This window comes from Branchiostoma floridae, chromosome 1 (genome assembly GCF_000003815.2).
Source record: "Branchiostoma floridae strain S238N-H82 chromosome 1, Bfl_VNyyK, whole genome shotgun sequence".
Taxonomy (NCBI): Eukaryota; Metazoa; Chordata; class Leptocardii; order Amphioxiformes; family Branchiostomatidae; genus Branchiostoma; species Branchiostoma floridae.
Window position 1 is genome coordinate 25217989 of NC_049979.1, and position 18518 is coordinate 25236506.

Sequence of the window (18518 nt, forward strand, 5' to 3'; positions counted from 1 at the left end):
TATATGTGCTTCGGTTTTCTTTTTGTGTTAGAAAAAAAACTCATGTTGATTTAACCCCCTAGCACCTTGTTCTGGAGGTGAAAAACTCTCTACTTTGCATATTCGATTTGAAATTCATAATTATTCTAAGTAGGGGTTGTACATGATAGGATTGTCATCATTGTGACCTGTGTAAGTTACTTACAAGCTGTGCATAAACAGGCATAGATTATGCAGATGTGCAAGTCATTTACATAATCAGAATATTTCATGGAGGTATGAGGTCTACGAACTCTTGTTAGTAATAGCACTACCTTGTATTAAAGACCTTTATTGCTCAATCATGAAAACTCGTAAACGTTTTAGATTAGACTAGTTTGAAGTAGTATCATGTGTAATTCTCGTGTAATCTAAATTTAGTTTACCAGGCTTGAGGTGAGACTGAGCAGTGCCATCCCACGCCCAGCTCGACTTTATCAGAAAACTGCGCTTGAGCCTTGTGCGTTAAAATCTCAAGCAAAAGAATATCCACACAACTAGTAAACTTGACTTTGACTTTATTGACGATGAGTCATCATGATACCCCTCATCACATTATCCACGATCTTCGGGCGTATCGATGGAAGGTCGGCCATATTTTAGATCAACAGAGGGTTGCGCGTATTTCTCACCCGAAAACCGTCCCTGTCACAAATACGCCATACTTTGTATCTTGTACAATTGTTGTGCAATAAAGTTATTATCATAAGCGAAGCTCGGACGATTGCCGCAGAATCGTCGTCCGATCGATTTTCGCGTAATGTGACAGGTGTATTACATGGGTCTGCCTTGGCAGCTTTTAATTCCCCAGTAAGTAATTCCGTATGAACATGTAGTACTGATCGCTCGCTTGACAACCATGAGTTCGGCGTCCAGAAACCCAAACAGTTGTGTGTAAGAAAGAAAAGCCATATCGCATTAACCGCGGGTTAAGAAAACATCACTAGGAGAAAGAGGCCGGGGCTTGTTATTCTGGGTGTCTGCCCCACACAGTTAGCTTTATCGTTATGAAAACACAAGGGACAGAAAAAACACAAAGACGAAAAGTACGGTTGATATGATCCACAGCTGTCTTTTATATCTGTGTAACTTAATAATCTTCCTTTTGATGGAAAACGTTCGGCCAAAACGAGATTTGCATGAAATACTTTAAGAATGATTCACGGTGTAAAACATGCACTTGATATTTGATATCATATATAATTTCCACATTAGTCATGCAAATGAGATCCTGATTTGAACATTGATAAGCACAATGACCATGAATCAGTATGAGCAATTAATATTGTCTCTCGTAGCTCAAGGTGTATCTACATGACAAAATCATGACAATCCGTCAACCATTCGTTTTAAACGTTATTCTCTTCCAACGTCTGAAAGAAAAGTACCCCCTGTTCACACTAGGGATGGGTACTGGTCAAGAAAATTCAGGTCCAGGTCCGGTTCACCGGGTCTAGAGGATCAGGTTCGGACGTACCTGAACCTGGACCTGATTGTCTGTGAAAACTTTAAATGGACGATACTCAAAAGAATGTTCCATTTCGCTACAAAGAAATCTGTTTTATGGAGTATTCGGCTTCTACTGGCGTTTTAGATATGAGATCTTTATTTGCATGTTCCTGCCCACATGGGCTAGATACAGTGATTCAATAGTATTTCATGGGATACTATTGCAGGTACATGTAGTGCTACAATCAAACAATTGGATAAAAAATATCTAGAGCTATGGTATTACTAAAACTATTGTTTACATGCCTCTTCCCTCTTTTAAAATGCTACAAGGCTATATAACTGCCTCTGTACAATTGACTGTAAAACTTGGTAGAAGTGACTATAGACTCTGCTCTTCTTCGCTCTTGTCATTTTTTCGACCGGTAAGCCCAGAAACGTTTGAATGCCTGATCATATAATCTGTTCATTTTCCAATAGGTCCAACTTCCGGTCCGTCGAATTTTTTTCAGGTTCGGTTTTTCCGGACCGGTCCAATAAGAAAAAACCGTTATGTGCCGGTACACTGGTACCCTCCGCTAGTTCACACATTACACATACAGACACATAGACAATCGGCACGGAACACAAAACCGTCTTGGTAATGAGAAATATGATATATTCCTTCAAACTTTTTTCTACGGGTCTCTATGAAAAAGTAAATTCACATAGTTTTTAAAGACATTATAGTTTTATGTGTCACAATATAGAACATTTCAAATGTGCATATTTCTGTTCTTAACTTGCTAGTTCTCTCAACAGCGCATCTTGGATCCTAGTCTCCTTTTCCACCTTAAGTTTTTCTTGATACTCGTCCGACCACTTCTCTAGCAGCATCTCTCTTTCAGCTCGCAAGAGGTCGCTTCGGGATATAAAGGGGTTGTGAAGAGTTGGAATATGTGTGAACATGTTATTTGTAACCAGATGGAAAGCGTATTTGTAATTTTCAATCACTGAGAACCAACCACAACGTGGTGGCGTCGGGCATGGCGTAACTGGTAACGTTAGAGCGTTCGGCTCGGAATCTATTGGTTCTGAGTTCGATCGTCTCCGTGCCCCCGACGCTGTGCCTTTGGGAAAGGCACTTTACACGACCTTCCTCACACCCGGGTGTAAAAATGGGTACCTGACTTCGGTCGGGAAGGTAAAAGACTACCTTTACCTTCTGTCTGTACCGTGTATGTAGCACTGTTGATATAAGTTACAAAACTTGAATGCAGTGCCACATTGTATGTGTGTTGTCTGTTTGTGTGTTTGTGTGTATGTATGTGTGTCTGTGTGTGTCTGTGTGTGTGTGTGTGTGTGTCGCTGCAGGAAATTCTACTCTCTGCATAATCGACATGTTATATCTTACATAAAGCTGTATAAATGTTACATACACCATGCACACAGAGGATGAAAAAAATAAAGAAAGAAAGAAAGCATCACACAAGAATCTCGAAGGCAGCAGGATTATCAGTAAATGAATTCATTTTAATTCATAACGTTAAAAGACTAGCTGTAGTCTCCAAACTGAAATATTGCCTACACAGCATCATCCTCTGCATCCCCTTCGTTACCCCCCTCCCCTTCCTCTGCGGTCTCTAACAGCTTTCTACATGGCGATAGAAAGAAAAGGAACATGCAATCAAATAATAAAAGGAATGCGCACTACAATATTAGCAAAGAAAGGTATGCATTATAATGATAAGATTAGCAACCAAAAAAATTACATTTATCAGCTTTATGAGCAAGACGAAAATAAAATGGCGTTCCTGACGTCACCTACCCATAATTCACCATGCCGTCCTCATCCCTGTCAAGCGCTCGGAACAGGTCCCACATCTGTATGGGGTCCAGGTGAATATCTTCTCTCTGGAAAGGAAATGCGTTGAAAAAGAAAGCAAACTTCCATAGCCCAACCAGTACCGTTATATGTATTCTTCTATTCTCCAAGCACATTCGCGGAAATATAGTTGTAGTCGAGATTTTTAAGTAAAAACACCGACTACTACTCAACCTCTGCTTGGAGAATATGTTCTACGCAGAGCTGAATCCGCATCATAGAACCCCTTTAGATACGCTTCTTTTACCAGCAGAATTTCCCACTTGTGGGGCGTGGCCACAAACCGCCTGTCAGCCAATCAGAGAAAATTTGTGTTGTCCAAAGGGAAAGCTTGTGCTAAATAAGACATGGTAATTGATGTTCATAACTGCATTGATATTCATCAACTCGCTTACAAAACAAAGCACGAAAACCTGGTGATTCGCCAGTATGTTCGCCCGCCATATTTGAAACTTGAAATCTGGGCACTTATTGGCCAAGTTGGTTAATATTTATGCCAATAAACCTCACAAGTGGTAAACTCTCCCTTTTAAGACAGGTGTACAATCGACATACGTACATGTAAGCCAGCCTTGAACTCTTCCACTGTGACCAGTAAGTCTCCCTCCTTGTCGAAACTCTTGAAGAAGTCGATGAGCCTGGAGTGAGTTTGGCGAAGGGCGTCCCGGAGGACTAGCATGGGGTTTGCTCGTTTGATCTTCTGTGCGATTTCCCCGGCCACCCCGCCATGCAGGATCCTAAATTCCGCATGTTTGTCCTGTACCTCTCCAAGAAGCTGCATAAACTCAGGACTCAGCAACACATCCTACGGGTGAACTACCGTTTATATTAGTCTATGGTTCAAGTCCGGCTCGCACAAAAACACAAGGCGCGGCGCGTGCAACAAATAGTTTTTCTACATGGCGATAGAAAGAAAAGGAACTTGCAATCAAATTTTCGAGACAGTCCAGAACATGAGTTCAGTACCAAGTCTAAAATATTATAAAGGCGTTCGAAACAGTTGAATCTGCGACCCCCCCAAATTTTTTTTTTTGCCATATCTCACAATAAAAATAATAATCTTTGTAGTGCGCATTGTGTTTTTATGAGAACGCCTTGAAACCACCTACACGTGTATCATGTTTGATGGAAAGACTAAAAGGGCGGCGCAAAATGACGTGTATACATGAAAATAGCACAAAGCTCCGACCCTGTTGCACAATGAAGCCTAAACCAAACAAGTCACATGTTTTTTTGCACTAACTAAAACTCGTAAACAGAGCAAATTTTGACGAGCCTAGACACTACTTGTTCCTCATAACCCAAAGGTCTAAAACTGCACCAAAATTGTAAAGAAAAACAGAGAAATTTCCAGTAAGATAAACTGGTACAATGTTTGTTCACTCATGTGCCCTTTATACAACTGAGCTGTGTAACTGCGGTGTTTGCCAGGTAGAATGTGTTTACCGTGAGGTCCAGTAACTCCAGTGCGGTCCTGCTGTTGACCCTGACCGCGTCCAGCAGCTGCAACGCTCCCTTCATCGTGATGGGGTTCTTACCAACCTGCAACAGGGGAGACACATTGCACATTCTACACTACTTGTAGCTACTTAGCCATGCTGCTGTCTCCTTATACCATACTCTACATACAAAAATGAATGGGTAGATACTTTACCCACAGGACCGTATTTTGAAAATCAATGTCTCGGAACGAATACGTTGCACGACTTTCTCTGTCTTTCAACAGTATTCTTGTCTAATGTCTTTGAAAATTAAGAAGAAAATGTGATCATACAGCCGTTGGAAGCCTCATACAGTTGGTAGGGCATGGAGAAAATAGGGAAAAAATAGTGTTCTTAGCCAAAGAGGGAACAAATCTTACCGTAACCTGGAATCCAGTCTCCTTGTGGCACGGCCTACCGTAGTAAGTGTAGGCTAGCTCTCTACGGGGCATGTGAAGCTCTCAGCCGCCAGGGTAATCGTTCACACCCGGTAGGATTTTCACGCGGTAGGACTTTTGCCCAAAAGTCCTACCGGGTGTGGCCGTACCCCGGCGCGGCGGGAGAGAGCTGCACATGTATGATATTATGAAATATATCAATTGCAAATGAAAATGAATATCTAGGTGGGTATCTAGCTAGGGATGTCCGCTTAGATAGGACACAAATCCAGAAGTTTGGCTTCTGGTTGGGCAGAGCCGCGCCTCGAGCTCGAGATCCCACCATAGTTTACTGACAAGAGTGAACTCGGGGCATGGTGTGATCGAGTCCAACATTACAGTCCGGTCTTACATAGGTGGTACATACTGTCATGTAATGCCTAAAGGTGATCTACCGGTTATAGGAGACAAACAAACAAGCAAACCAACAAACAAACAAGTAAACGCACTGACCTTTAGGGACTTGAGCGTGTCGTTCTCAGCAACACCCTTGGCCAGATAGGTGGCGCCCTGACAAGTGATCCTATTGTTGGTGATGTCCAGTGACGTCAGTACGTTATTTAACTTGAGAGCTTCAGCAAACCCCAACGCACCCTCATCAGCGAATCCATTCCAGGACACGTCAAGACTTTTCAATGTCGTGTTCAGCTGCAGAATGAAAAGAAAAAAGAAAACATTTAGGAGCAAAAACAAAAATATCCCGCTTCGATCAATGGCCCACCCCATATCCTGTATAGAATGTGTTGCACAATCTACCGCTGTCGGGGTTTTATTACCTTTGCCAGAATGGCTAAGGTTATATTTAGACCTTCTCCCGAGAGCTTGTAGCCATTCGTCTCTTAGTAGAGAGTGAACAATTCCCTTTCCCAAAGCAGGATTCTTTATCACTATGAAAATCCACCCAATAGGAGCTCAGGGTTCCAAACAGTCATTAAACCTCAACACCATGGTTACAGACAGTTCTCAGTCTAGCAATAATTTGCAGTTATGTCAGCTCATATGCATCAATCAACCGGTACCCAAAGGGGGTACTACAATTAGCTACTCATTTTAACCTGAGTGAAGTGGGGGAAGTCGTGTTAAGTGCCGTCCCAAGGGCGGACACAACATAATTCGAACCTAGAACCTCTAGAGTCTGGGCCAAACACCTACTAGAAGCTTGTGTTTGCTATTTCCAGTTCAATATGGACACTGACCTTCAGTCCGTTGCAGATAGCGAGAGCGCCCTTCCCACGGAGTTGGTTCCAGCTCAGGTCCAGGTGTGCGATAGAATCATTCGCCGCTGAAGATATACAGGATTTTTAAAAAGTGACCAGTGATGGTATTTCTGTATCTGTATCTGTATCTAACGTATATAGTCGGTATAACCGCCCTTCGGCGTAACACACCAGCTCAAAAATGTAAATAAAAATATAAAAACATACCAAAAGTCGGAGACTGGATGGTGGATTATATATATATATCCGTAAATAACTTCATCAGGTTGGCAATTATTCATATAGTAAGGTTCTTTAGGCGAAACCAGGGAGTACTTACTTCCAACGTTTCGAGACGAGAGGGGATACAAGCTGAGCCACGTTTGGGACGGCATTTTTGCTGCTGCAGCGCCACCTACATCGGCTATAAGTAGCTGCAAGAAGTACTTTCCAGTCATTCTATGATGGTGTCTGATAGACATCGAAACGTTGGAAGTAAGTACTCATTGGTTGTGCCTAAAGAACCTTACTATATGCCATATATATATATATATGTGTGTGTGTGTGTGTGTGTGTGTGTGTGTGTGTGTATTACCGATGGCGTTCCCCATGTGCTCCCCGTCTGAGAACAGGTTGCCGCTCAGGTTGACGTCCTTCAGCTCAAAGTTGTTCTGTGTGGTGCAGGGTGGGGAATTATTCGTCTTTGGTACAAAATCTAGTCTGCCAAGTTGGGAAGTTTGGACAAAATTCAGGTAATTTGGTAAAGTGGGGGAATATCTCCGGACGTTGTTTTGTTTCATTTTTAGGAAAACGCTGAGTCCTTTGAAATATTTTATGGGCTTTGTTTCATTTTTAGGAAAAAGCTGAGTCTTTTGCAATATTTTTGAGTTCCTGTGTCCCTGGTTAAGAACAAAACGGCATCAAATTTGCTGTGGGGTGCCTACGTTAACTGTACAAAGTGATAAAAGATGCCATGTAGTGTATATAATACTTTGTAATGATTAATTGGGGGGCTTTTTGCTATTTTCGGACCAAAAATGTATAATTTTGTAAACGTCAACTGCTGCAGGGTAGAGCCAAATTTGAAAACTCCTTTTGGGCTTTCAGCACCTGCTTCAGTGAAGTCGCTAGCGCTGTATTTCGCTTTTATTAGCTTGTTATGAAATGTTCCTCATACCTGCAGGGCGTCAACAAAGAACTGTCCGTCTTTGTCTCTGAAGTCGTTCCCTGTGTTGAAAAAGATACATTTAATATTTTCAGTATCATTTTTGTTTCTATTTCGATGCCATTACTGTACGCCGTTAAAATACATATAAATGTTACAGAAGACCTCTCTGGCAGGCTTTGCTCAACTGCGCTGGAGAAAATTCTCAGGAGGTTGTAAACTCGTAGACCTACCCACATACTAGATATTACCACAATCCATCCAGACCTTCTTATGTTTTTCTTATGTTTTGCTGACCACAAATATTCAAAACCACGACTTCGCACACACATGGGGCACACAGACGCACCAAGAACAATACCTCCATTTTTCCTGGAGGTAGCAAGAGGAGGAGGAAGAGCGCTAAAGCCAAGGGCACAACCCGTGCAATTTGTTTGGAGGCCACGTCCGCCACGTATTTCTGAAAACGTTCAGGCTGTACAGGGCAGGCGCGTCGCCCGTACTGGCACGTACGGGGGGCGAATCCGCATCCCGACAGCACACTAACACCCCGACCAATCGAATGGGGACATCCCTCGCGAATGTGCACACTCCTCTAGAAAATAGGACACTCCTCGACTTTCAAGGGGGCGCTCCTCTTGGAATGGTATGGTTATCGGGCATAGGGGACGTCCCTCCAACACCCCCGCCGGCCCGTGGAATCGGCCGCTAACCCGACAAATCCCTTTCTAGTTCATCTAAATCACAACATCCAAAACTTTAACCCCGCCAGTGCTCTCGGCAAACGTCATACCTCGCCAGGTAATGATAGTTTTTTATCAAAAATTGAGGCATGTTGGAAAAAAAGCCGCCCGCGCGGCAGAACATCACCAGTCTTCAGTGTTAAATGGCGGCGTACCGCACGCCCGGCAAGCAAAACATCGAGTTTTAGCTTGAATATCCGCGTGCTTGTCGAGTTTTAAGGCCTCCCTCCCTAACACACGTACATGGGAGAAGTTTCTAACACGATGTCAGGCGTAGTTATCTGTTATGGCTTGTGAAAAGGCCGCGGTTTACTGGAAACGCCCGGTATTACGGCTTACCGTGACAGAGACCCGGTGCCCGTACGTGTGCTGGGGAGGGAAGCCAGTCTCGACAAGCACACGGATACGGTATCGGGCCATGTAGCCGCGTTGTACAAAAAATCCCGAATAACTACGTCTGACATCGTGTTAGAAACTTCTCCCATGTACGTGTGTTGGGGAGAGAGGCCTTAAAACTCGACAAGCACGCGGATATTTAGGCTAAAACTCGATGTTTTGCTTGCCGGGCGTGCGGTACGCCGCCATTTTAACACTGAAGACTGGTGATGTTCTGCCGCGCGGGCGGCTTTTTTTCCAACATGCCTCAATTTTTGATAAAAAAACTATCATTACCTGGCGAGGTATGACGTTTGTCGAGAGCACTGACGGGGTTAAAGTTTTGGATGTTGTGATTTAGATGAACTAGAAAGGGATTTGTCGGGTTAGCGGCCGATTCCACGGGCCGGCGGGGGTGTTGGAGGGACGTCCCCTATGCCCGATGACCATACCATTTCCGGAGGAGCGTCCCCTAATTGAGGGAGAAACATCCCCTTTCCAAGAGGAGCGCTCCCTTGAAAGTCGAGGAGTGTCCTATTTTCTAGAGGAGTGTGCACATTCGCGAGGGATGTCCCCATTCGATTGGTCGGGGTGACTAAGTTTTTCCTGCACGAAAAGTTCTACGGCGTGTCTGCGTGTCGGATTCCCAACGAGTTCGTACGGAGGCGTTACTTACCCCTTACGGATCCCAAAAGATTGCCCACATTTTGGCACGTAACACAGCACGTATTTGCACGTACGACGGGTTGTGCCCTTAGCTTAAGGGAGGCTTACCCGCAAGGTTGATAGCCTTCAGCGTGGTGTTCTCTTGGAGCATCTCACAGATGGCCTGTGCACCCACAGACCCGAGCTTGTTATTAGCCAGGTTCTGTCAAACAAAAGGATACTAGTACGTGTAATTTGACACTTGAAATCTATAACACTGCATTGACACCTAGCTCGAGTGTGAAGTAGAATCACTCACTTTTGCCCTGTGAAAGGGACAGAAAGGTTACCGAAAAAATACCATTAGAGCCTACTAAGTATTACGCTTAGGCCACACTGAATTAATTCAATGGATGACGTGGCCGCATGTGACCCAAAAGCATCCCTGGCCAATGAGAATTTTACGATTGCCAGAGGATCAGTTATTAGGTATGAACCCTTTTATGAATGTCTACCAAAATTCTGATCATTGTGATCATTACCTTGTTGTCGGCGTCCTTTCGAAAATCAGTTACGGTAGGGAAGAGAAGAACAATTAAGCTGTGACCTGAGGTGTGCAAGTGAACTTCAGCTCTGCTGAAATACAGGTACTCTTTTCAATTAAAATACGAAGGGACTCCTTATTAAACATTCTGATAATATTTGCGTAGGTTTCAGAATATGAGGAACACGACCCACACAGCTACGCTCACTCTTGTTATTCTCATCGCGATGCCTACCTACTGATTTCAAATGGACGTCGACTGGAAAGTAATTAATGACAGCCAAGTAATTTTGAAATTTGATGATATATATTTTATATGTCAATGTGCACATTATAATTCCGAAATAGACTAAACAATCTTTTCCTTAAAATCTGTAAATTTTTTCCAAGCTTTCTCACCTTACCGACCAACAGAAAACAATCTTCTTGGTTAAGTCGTCCAACCCGTATATATAACCGGTATATATATGAAAATGTTGGACAATTCATCTCCCACTGCATACAGAAAAGAAGTCAAACCCATCGAATAGATTAAGTAGAAATCGATTTAGATTAGACGTTATATTTCTTTCGCTTTATCTATAGTTCTCATTTTCCTTCTTTGTAAAGTATACAATTGTGTATACCACTACTTCACTTTGTCTGCAATTAGCCCTCGGGCACGAACTTGCAATAAAGATTATCTTATAAAAGACCCGAAGCTATATCGGCTCCATACTGTAAAATTTTGCTCCAACATTTGTTATTTCAGTGTGAGGTCGAGACCTTATTAACCACCCCTTGTACATCCTGTGCTGGTACCGACACTGATCACGCCAAGACATACTAAGTTGTACCAATTCAGAGATGTAACAGTTCTCCTTCAGCATGTCTGCAATATGCTTCCCGCCTTCCTCACACAGCCAGTTGTCCTCTAGACTCAGCTGCGTGATGTAGGTGTTGGTCTGCCGTAAAAAAAATAACACATGACAATCAAACATCGCAGATTTAAGTTGAGGACATTCAATACATGAACAACAAGAGTTCGGGGACCCCATACCTCAATGAACTATAAAGCGCTTCTGTTTACTTCTGGTTTCATCTCTACGATGGACCATTGGGTCAAAACGTGTTTTAGCGAAGGAGCTGTGTGCTCACAGCAAAGGGGCTGCGTGCTCGGCGAAAGAGCTGTGTGCTCACAGCGAACGAGCTGTGTGCTCGGCGAACAAGCTGTGTTCACGCAGAAAAGGGGCTGCGTGCTCAGCGAACGAGCTGTGTTCACGCAGAAAATGGGCTGCGTGCTCAGCGAACGAGCTGTGTGCTCACAGCGAACGAGCTGTGTTCACGCAGAAAAGGGGCTGCGTGCTCAGCGAACGAGCTGTGTGCTCACAGCGAACGAGCTGTGTTCACGCAGAAAAGGGGCTGTGTGCTTAGCGAACGCAGTGTGCTTACAGCGAGGGGGCTGTTACACCAGGCTGAAGATGGCCGCCGATTGGTAGCCGCCGATCCGGCCGCCGATTCGTCATTAGACAAAACGTAGCATCCCATTCAAAAATTCCCAATTTCCTTTAAAAGCTTAAATGGATATCAAAACTGCTGGATATTGTCTATTATTACCGATATATGTATATATAAACATAAATAATAACAGAAAGTATTATATCAACGACAAATAATAGACCCAATTGGGCGGCCAACTTCAGCCTGGTCTAAAATCGGCTGCCTTACGGCTTGTAGAGCAATCTGCTACTTATCTAAAACCCGAGGTTGTATCATGTTAATATGCTAATCCACCAATTACGACTCCGTTTACAGGATATATACATTCAAGAACGGCATTCTTCTATTCAGAATAACTCAAAACTTTACATTTATTCTACGCTAAAGGAAAGATACGGACAAAAGAAGTATCTTTCGAATGTACACAATTTCGAAATTCGTAGAGCAATTACAAAGATAAGAATCTGAAGTCACAAACTAAATATAGAAGCCGGAAGATATTCTAAAATTCCCCGTGACCAGAGGTTTTGTCCATTCTGCCCAAATGAGATCGAAGACGAACGTCACTTCGTTATGGATTGTTCTCGATATGATGATAAACGCACAGAGCTGTTCACATTACTTTCCACTTGCTCTAAAGACTTTGCTACTCTCTGTTCGATAGATAAATTCAACTACATTCTGGGAGGCGATAATCCACATTGTGTACAAGTAAGCAAATATATCCACGATTGTTTATACCGTAGAACCAATAGTGTAACTGACATGCTAGACCCTTTATGTTGATGTATCCATACCTATAGATATCCATATATATGTGTTTAGTTGTACTGTAAGTAGTTGTTATACATGTAGACCTTACGAAAGTCGCTGTACTTTTGTCGTGTCAATAAAGATTCACTCTAAACGTGGCCCATGAATTTTAAGACGAATTTAGATAGCGCATACCCCAACGTATTCAAAACAAATATCAAATCTTACGGGCCGAATTTAATTAATGAACTAGAGGGGAATTAACTAATAGGAAATACCAAAACAAAAGGGGCGCAAAAATACGCTGCCATGAGGCTTGAAGAGCAATCTGCTACTTATCTAAAAGTGGTCCGTGAACTTTTAAGACGAATTTAGATAGCTTATACCCCAACGTATTCAATACAAGTATCAAATCTTACGGGTCGGATTTGATTGATGAACTAGAGGGGAGCTAACTGAGTTGAAGCAGTTTGGTCTATAAGAAATCGGCACTGAGCTCTAGTTCATTTAATATATAAGCTATAAGCTCCTCTTAAATGTTAACGGGTTACGTTTAGATACGTAGCAGATTGCCCTAAAAGCCGTTTGGCAACCGATTTAGCCCCCCCTTTACTCGGGTATTTCCTATTAGTTAATTCCCCTCTAGTTCATTAATTAAATCCGGCCCGTAGGATTTGATACTTGTTTTGAATACGTAAGGGTTTGTGCTATCTTAATTCGTCTCAAAATTCACGGGCCACGTTTAGATAAAAAGTAGCAGATTGCTCTACAAGCCGTATTGCAGCCGATTTTAGACCAGGCTGAAGTTGGCCGCCAATAGGGCCTATTATTTGTGCTTAATCGTTGATATAATACTTTCTGTTATTATTTATGCTTATATATACATATATTGGGTGGTACTAGACAATATCCAGCAGTTCTTGATATCCATTTAAGCTTTTAAAGGATATTAGGAATCATTAGTTTCTTCGAATGGGCGTAACGTCGGGAAAATTACACCGGCGCTCAAGAGGAGCGCCGGTGTAATTTTCCCGACTACTACTATATCTACGCGACTCAACCTTTGCTTGGAGAGTAGGAAAAGCGTAGACGTGGAACAGATAGGGGTAAGCCGGCCAAAGGAATACAGCTTTGCGACCTCAGGATGGATAGGTCGACCATTGGGCCAAATTCTTCCTTTTCAAGTGGGGTGCTTATGTGTCAAATGTAAAAAAAATCATGAGAGAGTGATGAAAATCATACTACATGTACTAGTATAGGCTAAGTTTTCTAAACGTTTCGCAAAACTGAAGTTCTAAGTTGTAGCAAGTCGTCAATTTAATTAGGAAAGAACGCTCCGCAAACAGTCCCTTCACACTTTTGAGGAAATGCGTACATATATGTGATGCTGTTGTCTACTACATGTATTATGCCAATACGCCATTTACGTCCATATCCCATTGTCGCTGTGAGCACACAGCTCGTTCGCTGTGAGCACACAGCTCGTTCGCTGAGCACACAGCCCCTTTTCTGCGTGAACACAGCTCGTTCGCTGTGAGCACACAGCTCGTTCGCTGAGCACGCAGTCCCTTTTCTGCGTGAACACAGCTCGTTCGCTGTGAGCACACAGCTCGTTCGCTGAGCACGCAGCCCATTTTCTGCGTGAACACAGCTCGTTCGCTAAGCACGCAGCCGCTTTGCTGTGAGCACACAGCTCGTTCGCCGAGCACGCAGCCCCTTTGCTGTGAGCACACAGCTCCTTCGCTAAAACACTTTTGACCCAATGGTCCTTCGTACATCTCGGCTCATTGGATATTCAAATAAGACTGTAACTAGCATTATATATTTTCTTCCCAAGCAAATATTATATATTATGCAATTCATGTGTGAAAGTCATTTCCATTGACAGAATACAACGTTTACATTTTATAAATTATGCAAGTTATTTCCACATTTACATAATTCAATCATGGTTATATGCACCTTCATCTAATGTACATACATAAGTATGTAATACCTGTCATTACGCACTGAAGAATCATGGTACTAAAAATGCAAATTAGGCCCTTATTTGACAAACACGTCGATGAAGTTTAGACATCCAGGAAATAAGATATGCCAAAAAGCAGTTACTCAAGCAACTGGATATGATTTTGGAATTGGTCAGACGTTTCAACTAGCGTCCACAAGTTTTCAGTGACGCTGAAGTGATCTGGAAGAAACAGGTCTTTAATACCACAATTATGAATGAAGACAATTTTAGATGTCCAATAGGAAACTTTGTAAGACATAGCTAAGCTGAAGACAATTTGGATTCCAATAGCAAACAAAGGTAGGACAAAGTCAAGGTTTAGACAGTTTTGGATTATAATGGGAAACAAAGCTAAGACAAAGCTGATGCAAATGAGTCAATTCGCTCCTGTTGTTTTAGTTACTGTATAGTTACCTGTTCCTTCCAGATCACTTCAGTGTCACTGACGAAAACTAGTGGATGCTAGTTGAGACGCCTGACCGTTTCCAAAAGCATATCCAGTTGCTAGAGTAACTGCTTTTTGGCATACATGACAAACACATCCAAAATACTAGAGTTCAACGAACACATACCTTTGCCAAATAAACCAGGTTTGTTATGTAGAATGATGTCTGTAGACATAAATGTGTTACTCATTACATTTTGTTTTATATGCCTGGAGTTGGTTCATAACATTTCGCCATTGCTTATGCAAATTAGATCCCTATGCAGATTAGATTAACATAATAATATTAAATTGTATCAAGCATCATTTGCATAATAAATGTGTATTGATATTTCCTTCTTTCTTAGCTAAAAATGTGACAAGTTTGAAAGTCCTATAAGGAATGCAGGGGATTTACAAACTTTTCTCATTAATTATGCAAATTAGCAGTCGATTTGCATAATTATAATTCCATCATGTAAGTCTTCCCTTTGGCTATCTACATACCAAAAACCATGACGATCCGTCAACACGTTTATATTTTCTCATTAATTATGCAAATGAGGTCGTCATTTGCATAATTAATATGCATTGATATTTCTATCTTCCTCATCTATATGTGACAAGTTTGAAAGTCCTATCATGAAATGCAGTGGATTTATAAACTTTCCTCATTAATTATGCAAATAAGTTGCTGGTTTGCATAATTGGCATTCCATTGTGTACATTTTTACTTGGGCTATCTACATACCAAAAACCATGACGATCCATCAACACGTTCTCGAGTTATTCTCGTCCAAAGTTTGAAAGGAAATCGGCGACTGCAGTTCCAAACAAGCCGCTAGGGGGTCCAAACTTAAAGCACTTACTCTCTGCACCAAGGGCTATCTACCACTCAAAAATCATAACCACAGCAGGTCCAGAACACGAGATTAAAAAAAATTGAGGTTTTGCTGCAGTACCTTAGCAAGCCGCTAGGGGGCCCATTATCGAACTTGACCTTCGTTTTCCCGACCCCTACCCACCTACCAAATATTATTGGGATCCATCAAAGGCTTCTTGAGTTATACTGTTAACACACAGACAGACAGACAGACAGACAGACACACAGACTCACAAGCCTAAAACATAACCTTAGCCATTCTGGCAAAGGTAATAACGCAGGAAATGACGCACGTGCATAGGAATGGCGATGCACCTGGCGCCCGTCGCGCCCAGCCCGTGGTAGCTCATGTCCAGCACTTCTGACGTGACGTGGCGGAGGAAGTAGGAGGCCGGCACGACGCCTGTGCGCTCACACAACTCCAGGTAAACCCGCTTCATCTCGCACACGGGATCGTAGTCCCGCCGCTCGTCTGGCGGGAGGAGCGACACAATCAACTGTCTGCAGAGTACTATGTTAGAATCAACTTCCTATGGTCCCTAGCCATGGACAAATAGAGATACATGATATTGAAAAAATCACTGGTATTACATTAAACGTCTCTCATGCTCACGCACACTCATGCTCAAAAAGTGAAGTAATGTTTCCGATATAATTACCGTATCTATATTTGGAAATGGTACGTTTTTCAGCCATTTTCAAAAAGCGAAAATTTTGTTTTGTTTTGACGATACGTTCAAAGGTGTTGCAGTGACAATGCAGTAAATTTTGGCGATTTCTGTGTTTTTGAGATGCGAAAATTGGGTAAAATGGCCAGAAAACTATGTTGGCCCGTTACCATGGCAACAAGGAGTTTTGATCTAATAGAAAGCTATTATGAGGGTTGTGGACCAAGTACTATTACTGTGCAAAATATGAGCCAAATCGATTTTTTTACCCTGCCACCATTGTTTGTTACGATAAAAGCTCCTTGGTTAAAACAGCTTAAAGGCATCTCAACTCTCCTACATGTTAAGTGTTCTTGTTCCGCCGGAGAAGTTTTGAATGATGTTGATTCTATATGTTCTATAGGTTTTTGCGGAAAAAGATTGTGTAAACTTAGTCAACTTTAGGTAGTAAGGAAAGGCGGCTATGTCATCGCTGACGTATATGCAATAGACGTTTTGTAGAGGGAGTAACTTTTGTTCAGCTCTATAATGTGCTTAGAGGCGCAAACTAATCTTCCCTTCATCTAAGACATCTTTTGTATCTTAAAAGATCCATCAATGAACTCTCGAGTGAGTTATACTTTTCACACAGACACAAACACACCCAAACACACAGAGACACGCACACAGAAACACACACACACACACACACACACACACACACACACATGTACATTAGCACACACACACAAACACACACACAAAAACACACCATACACAGACAAGCATACACTATAGAGCAAAATCTTCTGGCAGAAGTAAGTAAAGCCATACCTTTATTAAACACCATCCGGTCGTACCCATTCTGTATTTAAATGTATATATATGTCTCCCGGTTTTTAATTGAATGTATTGTTATGGGCCTGTAGTGCCCGCAATAAAGAATAATAAAAATAAAATAAAATAAAAAGGCAGGGGCTGAAATAGTTCACGTTACCTCCCGTCTCCAGGTCAGTGTCATACTCTTCATCGCTGTCCTTCTGTTCTTCTGGCGGCGCATCGGCGTCCTGGCGCTCCGCTGAGCCGGGCAGGTCATCGCCATGTTCTGATGCGCAAGGGGAAATCTCGCCGGACTCCTCTTCAGCAGCGGTGCCGGACTCCAACTCGGCCTGGAAGTTCATTCGGAACCAGTGAACAGGTTAACTGTGCGTAGTACGTAGTGGCTACACGGTGTTACAGCACGCATGTGCACTCACGTACTGCCTCCACTAAAACTGGGTAGGAGTCCGTTAGTTTCTTATTTGTCTGACGTAGGGACCATGCATTTTTAAACTGCAGTATGGGTTTAGACATGGGTGATCATGGGTATCCAAGAGCCTCAATACTAACGTTACCCTCAATACTGGCCGGCCGTGTACTTTATGAAGCTATAACCGGCCAGTGTGTCTGTAGTGGTAGGGGTGGAGGTTGTCATTGTGCCAATGTATGTGTGTGTTTGTGTGTCCATGCGTGTGCGTACGCGTGTGCGTGCGCGTATGTATGTGAAATCATTCCACCGGCGTGTATATCATAGTGCACATTTGCAGCGACATGAAACATCCCCTTATCAATTTTTAAAGATTGACATTTGCCATTTTAGAGAAATCACAGTCGCTTCTTGTCACTAGAAAGGAAACATTAAACATTCATGCCAACCAGAAGTAGTCACGAGATGAAAAGATCTGAACCTGCGATTGAAACACATTGCTCGATGACAGAGTATGCCTACTGCAAAATATAAATGTACTACTTTTCTTCCATTCCTCTTAACCTTATCCATAAAGCAAACATCAGAACAAATTGAATATAAACAGAGATAGAATGTTTAGTGACTATTCTCTTGTTACTGATGCTTAGAAACCCATGCTGCATGTAATGCGAAAACATAGCATCAGAGGTAAATGTAATGTTTGAAAGAATCATCCCCAACCTCTACTTTGGATCCGTCTGTCTGTCCTGGGTCTGATTCTGGTGGGTGGTGGACAGCAAGCATCTGTACAGACATCTTTGATTACTTCCCGTTAGGATGCGTTGGAAAACAAATCTCATAAAGGTAACTCACTGAATATTTGAGACGCACCCTGTCTCCTATCACGACTGTTATTGTACTCCTAAAGTAACGGGCCGCCCGACTATTCCGAGCCGCTGGTAGAGAGAACTTGTGTAACATAGGCAACCTGGCTCAGGAACAATCATATTCTAGAACACGGTCATCCACAGACACTGCGTCAATAGGGCAAATCAACGTATAAAATGACTTCCAGATCACTGATTCTGACCTCTTTGCCTTTATTCTAGGGCCAGAAGAAGGCATGGCATTAGATGGATTTGAGAGAAGCAATTTGCACAGCATTTATGGAGCGAT

At 42.5% G+C, this 18518-nt stretch overlaps 1 protein-coding gene across 1 annotated transcript; it reads right to left on the reverse strand.

Annotated features, from left to right (window-relative positions):
• Positions 1-2958: 2958 nt before the first annotated feature.
• Positions 2959-18350, reverse strand: LOC118403006 (leucine-rich repeat-containing protein 74A-like). Its single transcript, XM_035813087.1, has 13 exons — positions 18084-18350; positions 17112-17283; positions 15761-15939; positions 10754-10861; positions 9503-9596; positions 7623-7672; positions 7041-7116; positions 6446-6531; positions 5703-5897; positions 4778-4873; positions 3891-4136; positions 3275-3360; positions 2959-3100 (listed from the first exon to the last, which is right to left on the reverse strand). Exons 1-13 carry the CDS (start codon positions 18156-18158, stop codon positions 3031-3033), a joined length of 1533 nt encoding a protein of 510 aa, XP_035668980.1. The 5' UTR covers positions 18159-18350; the 3' UTR covers positions 2959-3030.
• Between the last annotated feature and the right edge of the window lie 168 nt (positions 18351-18518).

What these genes read in the sequence shown, in the direction of transcription:
- LOC118403006 (XM_035813087.1), bottom strand. Translation starts at nt 18,158, where the DNA reads ATGTCTGTACAGATGCTTGCTGTCCACCACCCACCAGAATCAGACCCA. An exon ending in GAAGGCTATCAACCTTGCGG is followed by an intron (nt 7,673 to 9,502) that starts GTAAGCCTCCCT and finishes TTTTCAACACAG; the next exon opens with GGAACGACTTCAGAGACAAA. An exon ending in CTATCTGCAACGGACTGAAG is followed by an intron (nt 5,898 to 6,445) that starts GTCAGTGTCCAT and finishes TTCATTCTGCAG; the next exon opens with CTGAACACGACATTGAAAAG.